The sequence below is a fragment of the Lithobates pipiens genome, unplaced genomic scaffold (genome assembly GCF_037356315.1).
Source record: "Lithobates pipiens isolate NorthernLeopardFrog02 unplaced genomic scaffold, aLitPip1_a1.2 Scaffold_28, whole genome shotgun sequence".
Classification (NCBI taxonomy): Eukaryota; Metazoa; Chordata; class Amphibia; order Anura; family Ranidae; genus Lithobates; species Lithobates pipiens.
The window spans coordinates 179,615,513-179,636,330 of record NW_027507789.1 but is presented as its reverse complement, the minus strand read 5'-3'; the positions used below and the strand labels follow the sequence as shown (position 1 = coordinate 179,636,330).

Sequence of the window (20,818 nt, the reverse complement as noted above, 5' to 3'; positions counted from 1 at the left end):
ACCTCCACACACTTAGGTGGAGGTAGTCCTGGCCAAAGAGGCAAAAACTCCATTGTGGAGAAAATAATAGCTGAGCAGCTTTTTTCATTACAAAACGACTTTTCACTGTGAAAAACAAATGATTGATAAGACATATTTACAGAGTACTGGCTGTACACTCCTGTGGCCAGAATGGCCTTCAAGCTTAATTGCTGGTATGCTGACTTATCAGCACATGTAAACACAGATGATTCTACATAAAATGGAGGTACAAAAGACAAATATGACTTCAACATGGCTAAACTACTTTTCAAATATATATATCCCTTACAATTAAAGTAATTGAATCAAAAATTGCCCTAGACTGTGATCGCAAGAAGGAAACAAATCAAACACAGAGATATCTTTCATTTAGTCATTTTTGCAGTGTCTGGTGTAGATCCAGGTCACTTTTCCTTCAAGTTTTGCAAAACTGTACATGAAATAGATGCTGTATTGAGTCTCCAAACATCTCCTTATATATAAATGTCTCTTAACAATCCACTAGTCAACTGGCTTTAGTTTTAGATCCTTCCAAACTTTTAGGATCTGGAATTGGGGAGAAAACACATAAATGAGTTTGTCAAAAAACTTAAAAGATCAGCAACATTCTCTGTGAGATCCGAATGGAGGACTTCAGCTGCTGAGACAAAATGTAAGAAAGTGAGTAACACACTCAGGGTCACCTGATAACCCCTGCTGGGCTGGCTTCGCCACCTGAAATGGATATTTATCTTTCCAAATAACCGTTCTCCTTTATTATGACGCATTTGAAGGCTTTTATACACATGATTACGTAGGTATCACATTAATATTACAATTGTACATTTATGGTAACAAGGGGCGTTACATAGGCAGGCTTATTCTAATCAGAACTCGAAAGAATGCAAAACATGTTATTAGTGCCGTGTGCACAGTGAGGGCATTGTGCAATACACATAAAATAGAATACAATTATATACAGAACCTACAAATTTCCATTACATTGGGAAGTTTTCTATGGCAGGGCTCCCCCCCTAGATTGGCTAGGGCTACTCTACAGCTGCCGGTCAGCGGGGGAGGGCTGGCAATGCCTAACCTGTTGCTGTATTACTGGGCGGCGGCAGGGGCGTAACTATAGGGGGTGCAGCAGTCGCGACCGCAACTGGGCCCTGTGATGCAGGGGGCCCATGCAGCCCCCTCTACATATGGCCGGCAGCAGCATAGTCAGCAAGCACACACTATTACATACCCCCTCCATATCCCCCTGGGGACAGGGACCCCTTCTCACATGGGGACAGGGACCCCCACCTCCCCTGGCGACAGGGACCCCTTCTCACCTGGGGGCAGTAACTTCATCTGCCCTGGAGAAAAGGACCTCATCTCTTCTGGGAACGGGGACCCCATCCTGCCTAGGGACAGTCCCCCAATGGGGCACCTAAAAATGTAAAAAATAAATAAATAAAAACTACTTATACCAGTGGTGGAACTACAGGGCTCACAAAGGTCATACCTGTGACCACGCCCTGGAGTTCCACCACCGGACTCGGAGGGAAGGGCCCTGGCTGGGGTTCAGGGGGGCCCTTCATGGTTTCTTGCATCGGGGCCCTGATGGTTCTAGTTACGCCACTGGGCGGCGGTGCTAGTCACGATACGGTGGTGGCTTGTTGGGCACAGGGGGAATGCTGCAGTTTGCCTGGAGGCAGCTATGGTTGGTCCCCTAGTGGAGCTGAACAGTGTGGTACAATCTGGATCCACACATCGCCCTACTCTGGCGGGCACCACCAGATCCGTGATACAGATCTGGGAGGCCGCTGTGAAGCGCTTCGCTGGCCCTAATAGGTGGTCCCCCCATTGCCCCTTGTGGGGAAACCCATTACTTCCCTACTTCAGAACCATCCCGGACCCGCAGCTGTGGATCACGTATGGTATTAGGACCCTGGGGGATGTCATTTCCAATGGGACTCTTGTCCCTTTCCAGGAGTTGGTTGGGAGGCATGCTGTGCCTGGTAGCATGCTCTTTCGGTATTGGCAGCTGCGGCATGCCTTTAGAGCACAGTTTCGGGAACCACCATTTCTCGAACTGGACGCACTCGAGGACCTATTAGCTCAGGATTCAATTAGGAAACCTCTCTCTGAACTATACTTTTTTTTTTTTTTACTTTATCTCTTTATTAATTTTTCTTTCCCAATATATAAACATGACATACCACATTATCATATAAAACCAAAACATCATATGAATTGCATATAACCCTTTTACACCCTACCATTCCCCACATTCATCTTATTCCCACACTCACTCAAACCCACTCCTTATACTATTTTTTTACTGACAGCCCCCCCCCCGCTCACTCAAACACACTTCTCCCGTTATTTCTCGACCAACAACTCTTCCCCTTTTAAATATAAACCCCTTTATTCATTTTCTCATACCACAACTTCCAAATCCTATCAAATTTTTTAATACCACCCTGTCTTATATAAGCGACCCTTTCCTTAAGGATAACCCTATTCATATTCTGCACCCACTCTCCACTGGTAGGGGGTATTGAAGACTGCCATTTCTGAGCTATCAATTTCCTAGCTTGGAAGAGGGACCTTATTTTCGCCAGTTTACTATCCTTGGGGTCGCCACCCCCCGCAGTCCACCCCAGTACACACCCCATTGGTTCTATTTCTACTACTATCTCAAACACTCGGTTAATTATCGTCACTACCTCTCTCCAATACCGGTGTAACTTGGGGCATCTCCAAAACATGTGTATCATATCTGCCTCTGTCCTTCCGCACCTAGGGCAAGCCGCATCACATCTTCTACCAAACAAAAAGAGCTTCTTGGGGGTGTAGTATGCTCTATACAACAGGAACAAATGAGAAAGCTTTTGAGGGGGGGAGATAGACACCCAGGGTACCAACTCGAGGATCCTCTCCCACTGATCTTCCGAGATGTTTCCCACATCAGCTTCCCATTTTTTCCTATTCGTTTGCTCCTGCCTTCCTACCTGGGTCTCCCTACACAAATTTACATAGACTTTAGATATTAGCCCTTATCCTGATTTTGCTCGTAATATGTCCTTAATTACTGGCATCTCACACCATTTTATTGCCTCTTCCCCAAACTGTTTTCCCAGCGCATGCCTGACCTGTAAATATCTAAAAAAAGACTTCCTCGGAATTGCAAACTGATCCCTTAACTCTTGAAATTGTTTCAAATTACCATTCTGGTAAATCTGATGAATGAATTTTATACCACACCTTTCCCATTCCCTTATTTGTCCTATTTTCTGTATCTCATCTAGATTGTTATTATCCCAAAGGGGGGAGTACTCCGTGAATCCCCTATATCCCAACGTTTTTTTGGTTGCCTCCCACACCTTTATCATCAAACCCAGAGTAGGGATATCTCGCAGGTGAATCCCTGACTCTAGTGTCGCTACCAATGGTCTGCCTAGACGTTGTTCAAGAGGGGTTTTCTTTTTCCATCCTCCATCCTCTAGGTCCTCTCCCACCAGATGCTGTATCTGGGCCGCTAGGAAATAGTTAAATGGATGTGGGAGTGCAACTCCCCCTCCATCACTGGGAAGTTGCAACGTTTTTTTTTTTTTTTTTTTCAATATTTTTATTCAAATTTTCAACAAGAGAAGTTACAATTTCAGTATCTGACCATGTCGATACATAAAAGCACAAGAAAACAATATGAAACAATTCAAGTAGAGAGAAGAAGGAGGAAAAAAATGGTTGTACATGTGTGAAGTTGCGAGGGTACTTCAAAGAGTTACAGGCCCACCCCCTCCAGGTAGTCGTCCGGTATCTTGCTTCTTTTAGGGGTCAAGAGACAAACATCTGAGCCCTTATTATCCAACCCTCCCTTTTTTACTTCAGTGCCATAGTAAAACCTAAATAAATGATAATTGAAACGGTGCTGGCACATGTGTTTTCAGGTGTACTCAATTAAAGAAGGAAAAGAAGCAAAGTAACTATAGTAAGAAAGGGTAAAGAAATAAGGAATAAAAGGTATAGAAAAAGAAGGAGAAGAAGAAGAAGAAGGGTGATGCACTCCAGTCCCCGGGGACCGCCCCCCAGCCCTACACCAGAAAAAAAAAAAACCTTTACCCAGTTACGAGATCTCTAATCCAAGGTTCCCACACTCTGTTGAACCAAGCCATTCTATCAGCAAGTATTGCCGATAAACGTTCATTCACCATTATCCAGGACAATTTTGTTTTAAGTAAGTAAAACGGGACAATTGGTGATCTCCACGATTTGGCTATGGAGATCCTCGCTGCCACAAAGATGAAAGCTATAAGCTTGCTCATTGGCTTTGAAGCCCCTTCTACGGGGCGTCCCAGCAGCGCATGCAGGGGCGATTTGCGGAGGTTCACTCGGGTCAAAGAATATATAAAATTGTACGTGCGTATCCAAAACCGTCGCACCTTCGGGCACGACCACCATATGTGATACATGGTACCATCCGCATTACAGCCCCTAAAACACCGCGGGGAACCTCTGGAGATCTCGCCTATCAATAGAGATCGGTAGGGTCCTAAATAGGTAGAGTACTTTAGGTAAAACTGTCATCTTGATTGAACACAACCTGCCAAACCATGACGGAGGGTTATTCGACCATCGTTTAAGATCTGCAGAGGTAATGGGGTAATTTTGGGCGGCCGGCCACTCCTGGGAAGGTTCACCACTGTTCCATGTCTTCGCCATTTGTGGATAATGGCTCTCACTGTGGTTCGCTGGATTCCCAAAGCTTTGGAAATGGCTTTATAACCCTTTCCAGACTGATAGATCTCAATTACTTTCTTTCTCAATTGTTCCTGAATTTCTTTGGGTCTCGGCATGATGTGTAGCTTTTAAGGATCTTCTGGTGGACCTTACTGTGTCAAGCAGCTCCTATTTAAGTGATGCCTTGATTGTGAACAGGTGTGGCAATAATCAGGCCTGGGTGTGGCTAGAGAAATTGAACTCAGGTGTGGACAACCACAGTTATAGTATGTTTTAACAAGGGGGGCAATCACTTTTTCACACAGGGCCATGATGGTTTGGATTTTTTTTCACCTTTAATAATAAACACCTTCATTTACAAATTGCATTTTGTGTTTACTTGTGTTGTCCTTGACTATTGTTTAAATTGGTTTGATGTTCCGAAACACTTAAGTGTGACAAACATGCAAAGGAACAGGAAATGAGGAAACACTTTTTCACACCACTGTAGTCCGAGCATTACGGAGCTCTTTTCCCTTCCAATGGCAAGACAAGGCCTTACCATACTTAGGTATCACACTGACCCCTACTCTTACGTCATTGTATAAACATAATTTTCCCCCACTGTTTAAAAAAATCTTTTTTCACACCACTGTATATGTGGTTGTAGGGATACATTAAGTGCCTGAGATTTGGAGTGGTTTACCTTTAACCCTGTGAATGTTGTAAAATGTTGCAATACCCCGTGCAAATTAGGTAAAGAGGTGACTGGGGAGGAGAGGAGCAGTAAGATATCGTCTGCGAACAAAGCGCATTTATGTTCCCGTCCGCCGCTTGTAACACCCAGTATGTCTGGATGTTCACGGATTTTAATAGCCAGTGGCTCCAAAGCTAATATAAACAATAGGGGGGACAGGGGGCACCCTTGGCGGGTCCCCCTGCGTATGTGAATGTTCGGTGACTGGTAACCTTTGATCATTAGATTCGCCGTGGGGGTGTCATAAATCATTTTAAGCGTGGTCAAGAAACTTGGTCCGAATCCATATTTACCCAAAATAAAGAATAAATAATTCCAGGACAAAGAATCGAATGCTTTATGCAGGTCAAGAGAGACCAGTAGTGCTCCTCTCTGTCCCACTCCATCCCAAACTGAGTTCAATGCAGAGATAAGATCAATGACGCGTCTGGTCTGATCTGGGGCTTGTCTAGTAGGGGCAAACCCAGACTGGTCCGGGTGAATATAGTGTGCTAGGAACCCATTCAAACGTGTAGCCATTATCTTGGTCATTAATTTAAGGTCCACGTTGATTAGAGAAATGGGCCGATAATTTGTGCAATCACCGTGGTCCTTGTTTGGCTTGGGAATTACATGTATGTAAGCCCTATTCTCGTGTGGAGGCAAAGGGCCGCCCCTGCGTAGCTCATTGTAGAAAGAGCAGAGGTGAGGAGTCAGAATCTCGATATATTTGCGGTAATAGTGGCCTGAGAGACCATCCGGGCCTGGCGATTTTGACGGGTGCAGGGATTTGATGGCCGCCGCTATTTCCCTCTCTGTAAACTCTGACTCCATTATCTCCACATGATCTCTAGATAATGTGGGGAGCGGTATATCCCGCAAGAATGCTTCCGCCTCTTGTACATTAAGATCATTGGGAGAATCGTACAACTTAGAGTACAATGCGTGGAATTCCTTCATGATGAGCTGAGGATTTTGGGAGGCGTGGCCATTTTGTAGTCTCAATTTGGGGGGTGCTGGATTAAAAGGTCTTGGATTGAGTTTCCTAGCTAGTAGGGTGTTAGGTTTGTCGCCGAGCGAATAGTATCGGTGCCTATTCCATCTGACGTATTTGTCCGCTCTTGTTGTGAGGCTCAGATTTAAAGCCAAACGCGCTGCGTCAATCTGGCTCCTAAGATCTGTTTGCGGGTTGGATTTTTGTGCCTGAGTTATGTCTAACAGCTCCTTCTCTTGCTGCTGAATCATCCGGTCCCTTTCCCGTTTGGTTCTGGCAGATAGTTGTATTAGTTTGCCCCGAACAGTGGCCTTATGGGCCGCCCACACTATGGAGGGAGAGGTATCCTCAGCGGGGTTGTCCTGGAAATAGTGACGTAAAGTTTTTTCTATTTCATCAGCAACGAATGGGTCATTCAATAAGAAGTTGCAACGTTTTTAAGCCAATGCGTGCTTGACCCCCTTTCCAGATCAATTCTCTAAATATGGAATCCACCTTATAAAACCATTTTTTGTAGATCCATACTGAAGAGTTGTGTAGAACGTATAAAAGTTGTGATAGAATTATCATTTTAATTAAGTTACATCGGCCTGCTGCTGATAGAGGTAGTCTCTTCCAGATATTAATTTTCTGTTTAATTTTAAGTAACAAAGGGGCCAGGTTGTCCACTATATACTGTTTGGGATTTTTAGAAATGTATATGCCTAGGTATATGCCTAATTAATAATGCATCTCCTAGATTGGAAACTTTATGGGAAAAATGGAGAGGAGACATTCCAAATTTAGATAGAGAAGATTGGGAGGACTGCTTAGAGGGGAGTATCAGGCTGCTAATATCTTCTAAAGATAGGTTGATACAAACAAAGATTTTACACAGGATACACTTCACGCCTCAGAGGCTGCACAGAGTCTTTCCGGACAGATCCCCACTCTGCCCCAGATGTCATTCCTCTGAGGGCTCTTTCCTACATATGTTCTGGACATGCCCACGCATATCGCAGTACTGGTCTGCGGTTATGGACTGCATTAATGAACGGCTTCAGTTGAGTGTCCCATTAACAGCTGAGCTGGCACTGTTGGCTATTCATGATGACGTACAGAGACCCAGGCACACCAAAACATTTATTTTGCTATTGCTCTTTTATGCCAAAAAGCAAATTCTTATTAAATGGATCTCGCCTCTCCCACCTACAAGGAGAGCCTGGGAAAAGGCTATTGATGACGTGTTGCCAATGTATAAATTGACTTATGCCAGCAGGGGATGCCCCCAGAAATTTACACGGGTGTGGCAACCATGGGTGGGCTCCAGGGATTAACAGACATTGACCCTAATTTTCCTACCTCCCGGATGGGAGAGGTACGATGGATACCTATCTCCCTATCTCACCTCTTCCCTCCCTCTTTTCTTCCCCCACCTTTTCTTCCCCCCTACTGCTACCCCCCTCTTCCTTCTCCTCCATCCCCTTTATCTCTTCCCCCCCTCCTTCTTTTCTCATGTCCTCCATCTGTGGTGGGTGAACCCGGTATTAGTAGGATGGTTAAATCTCTGGCTATTCATTCTGTTGTGTGATGTGCTCTGCATTTGCGATATGTACCGTTCCTGTGTACTACTTGTCAATTATTTGTTCTCTTTCTAATAAAGACCAACCCTTTTTTGTTAAAAAAAATAAAATATTTGAATCCCACATTCCAGTATATGAAGAAAGAAGTATTTTTGCTCCATGAGATGGGCTATGAGAAAATAGTTTCCAAGGAAATGAAGCGGCAGATCCAATCCACACAATAGATTTATTTTCTGCTGCATTCAAAGCATGTACTTTTTTTTTTGTTTATAAGAACAAAGAATAACGATCAATGAAACTATCTCAGTTAGGCTACTTTCCCACTGGGGCATTGCAGGCGCTGGCGGTAAAACAGCGCTATATTCGACCGCTAGTGGGGCAGTTTTAACCCCTGCTAGCAGCCGAAAAAGGGTTAAAACCGCCTGCAAAGGGTTTGCAGTGCTGCCCTATTGTTTTCTATGGGAAGGGGCGCTTTAGGAGCGGTAAATACACCACTCCTACAGTGCTCCAAAGATGCGACTTGCAGGACTTTTTTGACCGTCCTGCAAGCGCACCGCTCCAGTGTGAAAGTGCCAAGGAGAGACTGCAGCGGCTGTTTCACGGCGCTTTGCAGGCGCTATTTTTAGCACTGTAGCGCCTGCAAAGCGCCCCAGTGTGAAAGGGGCCTAACGGAGATACTTGAATGGTTTCCAAACTTGATCACCAGGTGGCAGCACAATAACTGAGTATCAGTAACGTTCACATGCAAAACAAATGGTACAGCACAGATTAGAACACATACAATTGCTTGCAGCCCCCTGGAAATGAGGTTATAGCACCTCTCCAAGTAGGCATCTGTAGCTGCTTAAGGAATGGGTTGTAGGGGTTCTCAGTTAGGCTCCACAAAGGTAAGGCTGAGTTATTCTTTGATCTCAGGGTCAGGTGGCTGAAGGTAATACCACCCCACTGGAAAGGCAATATTCCAGACGTAGTCAGTCGGCACAGTGTCCACTGTGGCTGGTGGTTACAAAGAGGCTGTGTGCTGAGGTTGTACGCTGGATACAACGTTGGTAGGCCCAGCTCCTGTTTATAGCTCACAAGCCTAGTCACCACTGTCCCATCAGGCAAGATCCCTCTGAGCACCAGGGTGGGAAGCAGTGTAATGTATATCCTTTGGGTATGTCTAGGAGTCCTGTGGATTGTGGCAAAAGGAATTTAGGGGCCTGCACCCACTGCTGAACAAGGTGGGCAAAGAGGAATACCATTATACACCATAGATATAGGACGTCATAAGCAACTAGAGTCATCCGAACCTAAATCTGGCCAAATATGGATTGAATTTCTTCAGTTTCCTGTTAACTCATCCAAACTTCAATCTGGCTCGACAAACTTGAATCTGAAGATCAAAGGAGCCAGGCAGAAAATTGCCAGTGACTCTTGACACATTCTTTGTACCGTGCACTTCTTCTTTGTTACATGTATGGTGGTGCAGGTTTCCCCTTTTGGTAGTTCGAATAAGCCCTTGTACACACGGTCGGAGAATCCGTCGGAATGTGTCCTATCGGACCGTGTCGTCGGATAATCCGACTGTGTGTGGTATGCATCGGACTGATTCCGTTGGAATATCCGTCGGACCCAATTTTCCAACTTGTTGGAAATATTTTCCGACCAACTGGTGCGATCGGACATACTCCGATCATGTGTAGAGAATTTTGATCGGACCAAGTGCCACGTATGCTCAGATCAAATTCCTACATCAAAGCTATTGGCTACTAACCTGAACGCAGTCCCATTGTAACGAAATTACGTCATCACGTTCTGAAAGATCGGATTTTTCGACAACTTTGTCCGACCGTGTGTATGCAACAGTTTCGGACACAATCCGATGGACAAAATCCGACGGATTTGGTTGTCGAAATCTCCGACCGTGTGTACAGGGGCTAACTGTCAGACAAATGTACAGCCACGGCCAAAAGTTTTGAGAATGACACAAATGTTAATTTTCACAGTCTGCTGCTTTTTATGATGGCAAAATATATATACTCCAGAATGTTATGACGAGTGATCAGATGAATTGCAATTCATTGCAAAGTCCCTCTTTGCCATGAAAATTAACTTAATCCCATAAAAAACATTTCCATTGCATTTTTGAAGGCGGCTTCAGGGCGCCCAAGAAAGTCGAGCGAGCGACAGAATCGTCTCCTATAGTTGATTCAGCTGCGGGATCGGGGCACCACCAGTGCAGAGCTTCCTCAGGAATGGCAACAGGCAGAGGTGAGTGTACTTTTGAAGGATGGCCTGGTGTCAAGAAGGGCGGCAGCAAAAAAGCCACTTCTCTCCAGGAAAAACATCAGGGACAGACTGATATTCTGTAAAAGGTACAGGGATTGAACTGCTGAGGACTGGGGTAAAGTAATTTTCTCTGATTTCCCTTTCTGATTGTGTGTGGCATCCAGAAAAAACCTTGTGTGGAGAAGAAAAGGTGAGCGCTACCATCAGTCCTGTGTCATGCCAACAGTAAAGCATCCTGAGACCATTCATGTGTGGGGTTGCTACTCAGCCAAGGGCTCACTCCCAATTGTGCCTAAGAACACAGCCATGAGTAAAGAATAGTACAAAAACATCCTCCAAGAACAACTTCTCCCAACCGTCCAAGAACAATTTGATGATGAACAATGCCTTTTCCAGCATGATGGAGCACCTTGCCATAAGGCAAAAGTTGCTCAAGGTGTTCTTCTGTCAGCGCTGTGAGGTTTATGTTCTGTAAGAATTGTTGTATCTTGGTTATTTCTGGTTGTGGTGTGGATTCATCCTTATTTAAATTTTAAAGCGAACTGTAAAAGACTGCAAACTGGTTCGCTATTTCCTGTGGATTAGTGATTTTGTGGTGTAAGGTGCTGTGATTTAAATATGCTATTGTGGTTTTTGTATGGGCTGTTTTGATTCTGCTAGCTAGATATGCCCCGTTTGCATTAGCATATGATGTTAATTGTAGTTTTCTAAGGCGTATATCATATTTTTGTGATAGATGTTCCCGCAGGGATTCCCTGAGTTTAGATTGGAGATCAGCCACTGTTGGTTAGATTTTGCTTTGGTTTTCTAATTTGAGTATTTCTGATAGGAGGGTGTTTCGTTTAGTGGAATAACGTTTTTTTTTCCTGCGCTCCTATTTGTATCAGTATGCCTCTCATGTAAGCCTTGTGAAAGTTCCATAATGTGAATGGGTCTATTGTAGGTGTGTAGTTGATACAGAAGAAATCTCGGAGATGTTGAGAGATCGTAGAGGATGTTTGAGGTTCTTGTAATAGTCTATGCGTTGCATCGCCAGATGGGAGGTGAGGAGGAGACACCCTGTTCTGTAATGGACAATGATATTGCGGCATGGTCGGACCAGGTTATATCATGTATCTGTGTGGAGCAAACGCGTTGTAGGAGCCATTGATCCACAAGAAACATATCAATGCGGGAGTATGAGCAATGTCTAGCAGAAAAAAGGTGTAGTCTCTTTGGTTGGCATGGAAGCATCTCCATACATCGAACAGTTCCTGGTTGTGTAGAAGGCGCTGAAGGGTTTTGGGTCCATTTGACTTCATTGTGGTGGTATCCATATCTGGATCTACACTCATAAGGCAAAAGTGATAACTAGGTGGCTTATGAAAGAAAACATGGGAATTTTGAGTCCATGGCCAGGAAACTCCCCAGATCTTAATCCCATTGAGAACTTGTGGTCAATCCTCAAGAGGCGGGTGAACGGGTCAGTCCTCTAAAATGTTAGGCCTGGTTCCTGATCTACAGAGTTAAGCTCTTACTACCCCCCAGAGGGTCCCCCTCCTCCTGATTAAACTTACACAATGATTAGTACAACTGGGTTCTATTATGTGTTAGTTGGGAGGTTCCTCTACTATTCCAACCAGGCTAGAGAATTTAACTGTTGTGGGGTCCTCAGACCAAAGCTCTCTGTTTTTCTATAATGAGGTAATGGAACCTGAAATGTTTTCTCATTAATGTACAAAGATTTTCTGGAAAAGTTATTTCCATAATTTGATACAGGAATTGTTTGTAGACATGTTTGAATGTTTTATTACTCTGTACAAGCCGCATCTCTTAAATAAAGAGTTAAAAAAAAAAAGAGGCGGGTGAACAAAATACACCCCCACAAATTCTAACAAACTCCAAGCATTGATTATGCAAGAATGGGGTGCCATCAGTCAGGACGTGGCCCAGAAGTTGATTGACAGCATGCCAGGGGGTATTGCAGAGGTCTTGAAAAAGAAGAGTCATCACTAAAAATGTTGACTCTTTGCATAAACTTAATGTAATTGTCAATAAAAGCCTTTGACATGTATGAAATGCTTGTAATTATACTTCAGTATACCATAGTAACATCTGACAAAAAGATCGGAAAACACTGAAGCAGCAGACTTTGAGAAATTTAATATTTATGTAATTCTCAAAACTTTTGGCCACGGCAATAATGTGTTTCTTGCACAGTACTCTCGCCTATCGGTTTGCTCATCCTTTCGCTAATGTTTTTATACTTGAATACGAGGACCCCTAATGCTCACTGAGAGTAATGCAGTTCACAGCTGATTCTTTCTGTTATAGAGGAAGGGTGGGGAAAAATGCTCTTGGGGTCAGTGAGCCATATTATAGGGAAATGGTCTAAGCCCTTGTACACACGGTCGGACATTCTGACAACCAAATCCGTTGGATTTTGTCCGAAACTGTTGCATACACACAGTCGGACAAAGTTGTCGGGAAATCCGATTGTACATAACATGATGACGTTATTTTGTTTACGATGGGACTACGTTCAGGCTAGTAGCCAATAGCTTTGGTCTAGGAATTTGATCTGAGCATGCGTGGCACTTTGTCCGTCGGAGTAGGCTACACATGATCGGAGTATGTCCAATCGGAGCATTTTGTCGGAAAATTTTACGGACAAGTTGGAAAACTTGGTCCATCGGATACTCCGACGGAAACAGTCCGATGGAGACCACACACAGTCGTATTATCCGATAAAACGGTCTGATAGGACACATGCCGTCGGAATCTCCAACCGTGTGTACAAGGGCTAAGGGTGGGCAACCACTGTGACACTTTGTAAAGGAATAGTTATATCTCCATATAACAAAAACTTGTTTGGACTGATAACAATTTCAGAACTGCCATGACTCCTCTCTGTCACATGGCAAGAAAAGTAGGGGACTGTCATATGAAGAAGCAAGTAAACTATTAAAGCTCAACACCAGATAGATATGAAAACATGGTTTAAAGGATTTATTTGCTCAAAATTACCATTAACAAAGATTGTGTCTTCTTTCTGGTCTTCCCAGCACAGCAGGTCTAAGCCCTTGTACACACGGTCGGAGAATCCGTCAGAATGTGTCCTATCGGACCGTGTTGTCGAATAATCCGACTGTGTGTGGTATGCATCGGACTGTTTCCGTCGGAAGATCCGTCGGACCAAATTTTCCAACTTGTTGGAAATATTTTCCGACAAACTGGTCCGATAGGACATACTCCGATCATCTGTAGAGAATTCCGATCGGACAAAGTGCCACGCATGCTCAGATCAAATTCCTACATCAAAGCTATTGGCTACTAGCCTGAATGTAGTCCCATCGTAACGAAATTACGTCATCACGTTCTGAAAGATCGGATTTTTCGTCAACTTTGTCCGACCGTGTGTATGCAACAGTTTCAGACACAATCCGACGGACAAAATCTGACGGATTTGGTTGGCAGAATGTCCGACCGTGTGTATGGGGGCTAAGACTTGGAAGACAGAGCAGCATGCTAAGCCAATTGCACAGTGCTTTGGTCTATTCATTTTAATATGCTAACAGAAGAGAAAAGTGAGTGTTGACTCCATCAGTGGACAAAAGCTCCTTCGTTGTCTATTTATAGGACAAGGCAGGCCCTGGACCAAGCTGTATTGCCTAAATAGCGTGTAGTCTGCAGTGAGGTCCAAGACTTGCTTGTGGTATGTGGTTGAGTTGTTTCAATAACAAGACTGGCTTATAAGAATTACCTGCTACCTGAATTACCCACTTATTTTTTGCTGGGTTGTCCTCAATTCAGATACTCACCCACCCAGCAGAAGAAGATCTTAGCTGTCGCTGTGTGGGTCCCATGCCACCATCTTCACCTGTAACGAGGCAGCTGGCTCTTGTGGGTTTAGGCGCAGCCTTCTGATGATGCGCCGCTAGGCCACCCCTTACTTTACTGAACGGATTGATGTGCAGTGCTCCTGTTGCCTCCTTGGATAATCAAATCACATATTCCAGGAGTAATGCCACGTACACACGACCGGACTTTTCGAGGGACTAGGTCCGACGGTCTTTCCGACGGACTTTCGGCGGAGTTCCGACGGGCTTTCCGAATGAACGGACTTGGCCACACACAATCACACCAAAGTCTGACGGATTCGAATGTGATGACGTACGACTGGACTAGAATAAGGAAGTTCATAGTCAGTAGCCAATAGCTGCCCTAGCATCGGTTTTTGTCCGTTGGACCAGCATACACACAAACGGATTTCTCGGTCCGGCGGAGTTCCGGTGGAAAAATTTAAAACATGTTCTATTTCTAAAGTCCGCCTGATTTTTGGCAAGCAAAGGTCCGATGGAGCCCACACACGATCGAATTGTCCGACGGACTCGCTCCGTCTGACCTTTGCTGTCAAAAAGTCCGGTCGTGTGTACGCGGCATAACAGGGCCACTTCTGTCATTTGGCCCTAACCCTAACCCTCTTTCCCCAACAAAAGTTTGTAAGAGAAATAAACATATCTTTTGCATTCAAGAAGTGTCTGGCGCCCAATAACTTCATCCACCTTGTACCCACTATGCCTCACAACCCACCATATACCGAAGGATGGCAGCTTTCTCTGCCCCTGGAGGTTCTCATTAGACTGAAGGAGGCCAGAGACCTTGCTACAGTTATGTGCCTGGCTTCCATGTGCCTATCAGGGAATGGAACCTGAGACTATTTTGGACTGTGCGATACGCATAAATATAGCCAGAAAAGAGGCTATCTTCTGCCATACAGTCAGTCACAATAAATATAGTTTTATTTCAGAAATGCTGCCTGTATGGGCATCCCTAGGTTATCAGATACTGTAACATTTCACACTCACCAAGCTCATCTGGCTGTACTTCTCTGGTGGATCACAGGAGTGCATTTCATTTTGCACTCCTGCGACCTGGTTTCAGCAGAAAGCAGGCTGAAGTACGCTGTCTGCTGATGTCACAGAGTCGGTCAGGCTTCATCACAACCATGGAGTCAGGATCCACCCACATGCCTGGACCAGCCCCTCCTGCCCACTCCATAGCCCAGTGCTCCATTGAGTGAGGAGAGGGCAGAGCAGAGAGCTGCTGATTGGCAGTCAGCAGCTCTCTGCTCATGGAGCTGTGAGAATCGAGTGATCAGCAATGTTCGATCACTCAGTTCTCAGTGTTAGAGGCCCCGGGAGACAGATGCAACATCGGACCAATGCTGCATCCACCTAGGTAAGTATGAATCTAAAAAAAAAAAACATACTTCGCTTTTAAATACTACAACAATTCCATATAAATATGTCAAGCTGAGTTTTTATTTGGTCCATCAACCGCAAAGCTGAACATTCCAATTTACACCAAAAACACATCCTTTATCCTAACTCAGTGCTGTATGGATTAAGATAGCGTGGGGCGCAGAATTCCAGAGGAAGATATTTCGGGATCCCCGAATATTAGAAAAGGCCTGCAGATTATTTACGTTTCCTGCATCCATCCAAAGTCGAGTTGCGTTATCCCTTCTTGGTGGATTTATACTTTTTTCACCTCTTATTATTCCACATGGCATCTTCTGCTTCTTGAAGGAATTCCCAGTACCTGTATTCTTGATGCTCCTTGGACTTCTATGCCATCTACAGAAAAACCCTGCCATTACCACTGCATCCCCTTCCACTAACTTCTTTTATTACTTTATATATCCACTTCCTATAACTCCTCCCACTACTTCCTACCTATATATCCTCTTCCTATCCCGTCATAGCTCTCAGTGGTCTCCTAGTATGGTGCTTCCATTCAGTGCTCTAATATATGCTTTAAGTCTCTTGATGCTGTTGTATGTCTTCTCCAGGTCTGATGATAATTGTATGCAGTCTATGTCAGCATTTCTCCACAGATTTTCTCATTTCTTCAAATAACAACCCTAGATCTCCTCCCAATACTTCATATCACACGTCTATAGCTTCTTGTATTAAATCCTATAGCCTCTCCGCGCAGTCCTCCAACTCATCTGTGAATACACATAAATGTCCGTCATGTGCCTTCTGTTTCAGCTTTGATGTTCCCGGGTAGGGGGTGAAGGGTTACTCTCAACCACACTGCTGTATGAGGGTGGGCTGACCATACTGGGAGGGTACAGGTAAGGCTTGGCAGTCACCTGTAGGATGGAACAATGTGGAATATAGTTATATAAGTTTCTCAGTGTCTACTACATGTTTGATCACTGTTTCTAAATATATCTGGAGAAACCAAAATGTAGCAAGTCAAAGGGGTCTACAACTCTCCAACACTTATGAGTTTCCCAGGATTGGGCTCTGCTCTCTCTGGGTTAACTGACAGTACTTCTACAGGTGAAAACAGGTATTGCAACATATACAGTGCATCTGGAAAGTGTTCAGAGCACTTCACTTTTTCCATATTTTGTTATGTTACAGCCTTTTTCCAAAATTGCTTAAATTCATTATTTTCCTCAAAATTATACAAACAATACCCCATAATGACAATGTATAAGAAGTTTCTTTACATTTTTTGCAAATGTATTAAAAAGAAAAAAGACAAAAATCCCATGTACTGTATTTAAGTATTCACAGCATTTGTTCAATACTTTGTTGAAGCACCTTTGGCACCATTTACAGCCTCAAGTATTTTTGAGTATGATGCTACAAGCTTGGCACACCTATTTTTGGGCAGTTTGTCCCATTCTTCTTTGCAGGACCTCTCAAGCTCCATCGGCTTGGATTGGGAGCGTCAGTGCACAGCCATTTTCAGAGCTCTCCAGAGATGTTCAAATCGGATTCAAGTCTGGGCTCTGGCTGGGCCACTCAAGGACATTCACAGAGTTGTCCCGTTGCCACTCCTTTGTTATCTTGGCTATGTGCTTAGGGTCATTGTCCTGTTGGAAGATGAACCTTCGACCCAGTCTGAGGTCCACAGCGCTCTGGAGCAGGTTTTCATCAAGGATGTCTCTGTACATTGCTGCAATCGTCTTTCCCTCCATCCTGACTAGTCTCTCAGTTCCTGCCGCTGAAAAACATCCCCACAGCCTGGTGCTGCCACCACCATGCTTCACTGTATGATTGTATTGACCAGGTGATGTGCGGTACTTGGTTTCCTCCAGACATGCTACTTGCTATTTGGGCCAAAGAGTTCAATCTCTGTTTCATCAGACCAGAGAATTTTGTTTCTCATGGTCTGAGAGTCCTTCAGGTGGCTTTTGGCAAACTCCAGATGGGTGCTGTCATGTGCCTTTTACCGAGGAGTGGCTTCCGTCTGGTCACTCTACGATACAGGCCTGATTGGTGGAGTGTTGCAGCTATGGTGGTTCTTCTGGAAGGTTCTCCTCTCTCCACAGAGAAACACTGAAGCTCTGTCAGAGTGACCATTGGGTTAATGGTCACCTCCGTGACTAAGGCCCTTCTTCCCCGATCGATCAGTGTAGCTGGGAGCGGTCCGCTCTAGGAAGAGTCCTGGTGGTTCCATTTACAGATGATGGAGGCCATGTGCTCATTGGGACCTGCAAATGTTTTTCTGTACCCTTCCCCAGATCTGTGCCTCAAAACAAGCCTGTCTCGGAGGTCTACAGACAATTCCTTGGACTTCATGGCTTGGTTTGTGCTCTGACGTGCACGGTTAACTGTGGGACCTTATGTGGGACAGGTGTGTGCCTTTCCAAATCATGTCCAATCAACTAAATGTACCCCAGGTGGACCCCACTCAAGTTGTAGAAACATCTCAAGGATGATCAGTGGAAACAGGATGCACCTGAACTCAATTTTGAGTGTCATGGCAAAGGCTGTGAATACGTATGTACATATGATTTTTTCCTTTTTTATTTTTAATAAATTTGCAAAGATTTCAAACAAACTTCTTTCATGTTATCATTATGGGGTATTGTTTGTAGAATTTTGAAGAAAATAATTAATTTAATCCATTTTGGAATAAGGCTGTAACATAACAAAATGTGGAAAAAGTGAAGCGCTGTGAATACTTTCCAGATACACTGTAATTTCATATACACGTCTCAACTTTCAGAGATGGTAAATAAGGATACTTTTCCGCACAAACCTGTTTTGTGAGTTATGTTCCTGTTTAGATTTCGAGCTGAGCCAAAAGCTCAGACCATTGTGCTATGAACTGATCATGCTTGCGATCCAACATTTTCACCAACATAGCAACCTATAACATCTAAGTTACAAACAGGAAACCATTGAAAAGGAATGTTTACTGACTATTATACAGTAGGTTACTGAATTTCTTTGTCTGCCCAACTAAGTGGATTTCCACCTCTTCGACTTACCTCACTGTATGGTGGTGGTGCACCCATGTCTATAAGAGGAGTCTCCCTTGGTGACAAGGATGGTTCAGATCGAGATCGGAAGCGGCAAACATTATTGCAGATCCCACAAAGGCACAGCACTGAGAACACAATCAACATACAGATAAACAGGGGCCTGCAAAACAAGAATGTATATATTTCTAAATGTAGTTATACAAAAAGTATTTGCCATAATTAATTCTTTAATTATAACTAACCTAAGGAAGGGAAAACATTTGTGGTATATATGGTTCTGAATATATCATTCAGTCTTTTTCCCCAAAGGGTCAATCTCATCATCATCGTTTATTAAAAGTTCTAAAGTCAAGCTGGTCACTGTCCTCCCTACCCAACAGCAGTCCAGCCTCTGAGCCCTTGTACACACGGTCGGACATTCCGACAACCAAATCCGTCGGATTTTGTCCGACGGATTTTGTATACACACGGTCGGACAAAGTTGTCGGAAAATCCGATCGTTCAGAACGTGATGACGTTATTTCGTTACGACGGGACTACGTTCAGGCTAGTAGCCAATAGCTTTGATGTAGGAACTTGATCTGAGCATGCGTGGCACTTTGTCCGATCCGAATTTTCTACACATGATCGGAGTATGTCCAATCGGAGCATTTTGTCGGAAAATTTTACGGGCAAGTTGGAAAACTTGGTCCGTTGGATACTCCGACGGAAACAGTCTGATGCAGACCACACACAGTCGGAATATCCGACAAAACGGTCTGATCGGACACATTCCGTCGGAATCTCCGACCGTGTGTACAAGGGCTTACATGATGTACAAGGAGGCTGGGTACCCTGCCATGTCCAAGACCAACATCTGGGTGTCAGGGGGTGGTGGTCCTCAAAGGTCCGAGGGGGTCAGGCTGAAAAAGCAGATTGGAGACCCATAAAGAGGCCCAAGATATCCACCAGAAAAAAAAGAGGGATGAGGCAGATATTCCTTATAGTGTAGTAGGGATCTAAAGCAAAGTTATTACCTCAACTAATTTTTATGATTAGAGACTAGAGAGAAAATAAAAAATGACTTACAACTGGTGAGTTTGCGGCTACCCAGGTTGGTAGAAACACGCAACCTTCAGTAAATACTGGTGGAGAAAAAGCCCCATCTCCATGCAGGGTGAGATCAGTTGCTCTCAATGCCATGGAGGTCCCAATACTAGATCCTTATATGGGTTCTCAGGTGGGTATTGTACTTGTAGGATGAGAGAACGTCAAAAACTGGTCGGTTGCACCAAATGGCAGAAATGCCCAGTGTGGCGTGTCTAAGGATGGGTTAAAGCCATCAAGTTTGACGAACATCAAATAGCTTTATTTCACAAAAAGTCAAGTTTCGTTGTTAAGATTTTTCACTTTCTCAGTTAACAGTTTGACATTTCTCAGTTTACTCTTCCACCCAAGTGTGTCTGTGTCACACCAGACACCTCTGCCATTCCATTCACTGATGGTTCTTTGACCTCCTCTCATCCTACCACAAATGGGTGTTCCTACTGCTACTATATACAGGAGCTGTTTTGTCAGATAGTGGTTCGGCTGGTGATTCCTAAAGGAAATTATCAGAGAAATCTTAGGGCCACCATTGTGGTCTTCATTTACTGTGATTGCTAGCTACCCTTATGCAGATCAGTGATCCCAGTACCGAGTCTCAGACCTGAAACATCTGTACAAATATGAGTCCAATGCCAGAGGCACAGTGAAGAAGGGTTAGACCGTATTAAATGTTATACTGTTATCTCTGGCCCTGTTGGAAAGATTGATCTTCACTCTCTGTCTCAAAGTTAACATTTAGGGTGTGAATGAAAATCTCAAATAGGAACACACCCAGCAACAAAAAATATTTTTTTAGGGCGTGCTAAAACACTCACAAGTTGACCATACACCAGTAGAATTTTGTATGAACATTTGTATGGAAATTGGTCATCATCATTCAATATTACCATTTCCTATGAAAACCTGAAAATTTTGTTAGATTTGTTTAAATTCTACACTTGATTTCGGGATGTACATTTGCATTACAATAAGTATGAATTTTCCCGAACAAAAACCACATTCACAGTTAAAGCGTTATAAAAACTGAATAGGTTTATAACACCATACACCCTTCTATCCACTTCACCTTGGTATCCGCTGTACTTACCTCCCTGGATGCAAAAATTTCGGTGCCCACGCAGCCCATGTAGTGATCCAGGAATTTATCTCTGCCCTTCACCCTCTTCTCCGTGTAGCATTGACAGCTC

At 44.1% G+C, this 20,818-nt stretch overlaps 1 protein-coding gene across 4 annotated transcripts in view; it reads right to left on the bottom strand.

Moving 5' to 3' along the window:
- Window positions 1–15,554: 15,554 nt before the first annotated feature.
- The window catches only part of TMEM92 (transmembrane protein 92), a 46,845-nt gene continuing 41,581 nt past the window's right edge, over window positions 15,555–20,818 (bottom strand). For all 4 annotated transcript variants that reach the window (XM_077460007.1, XM_077460005.1, XM_077460006.1 and 1 more), the window contains 2 exons: window positions 18,552–18,705; window positions 15,555–16,412 (listed from right to left, as the gene is read on the bottom strand). In XM_077460007.1, the coding sequence (XP_077316133.1) occupies window positions 16,305–16,412; window positions 18,552–18,705 (262 nt within the window). In that variant the 3' untranslated portion in view covers window positions 15,555–16,304. The remainder of the gene's footprint in view (window positions 16,413–18,551; window positions 18,706–20,818) is intronic.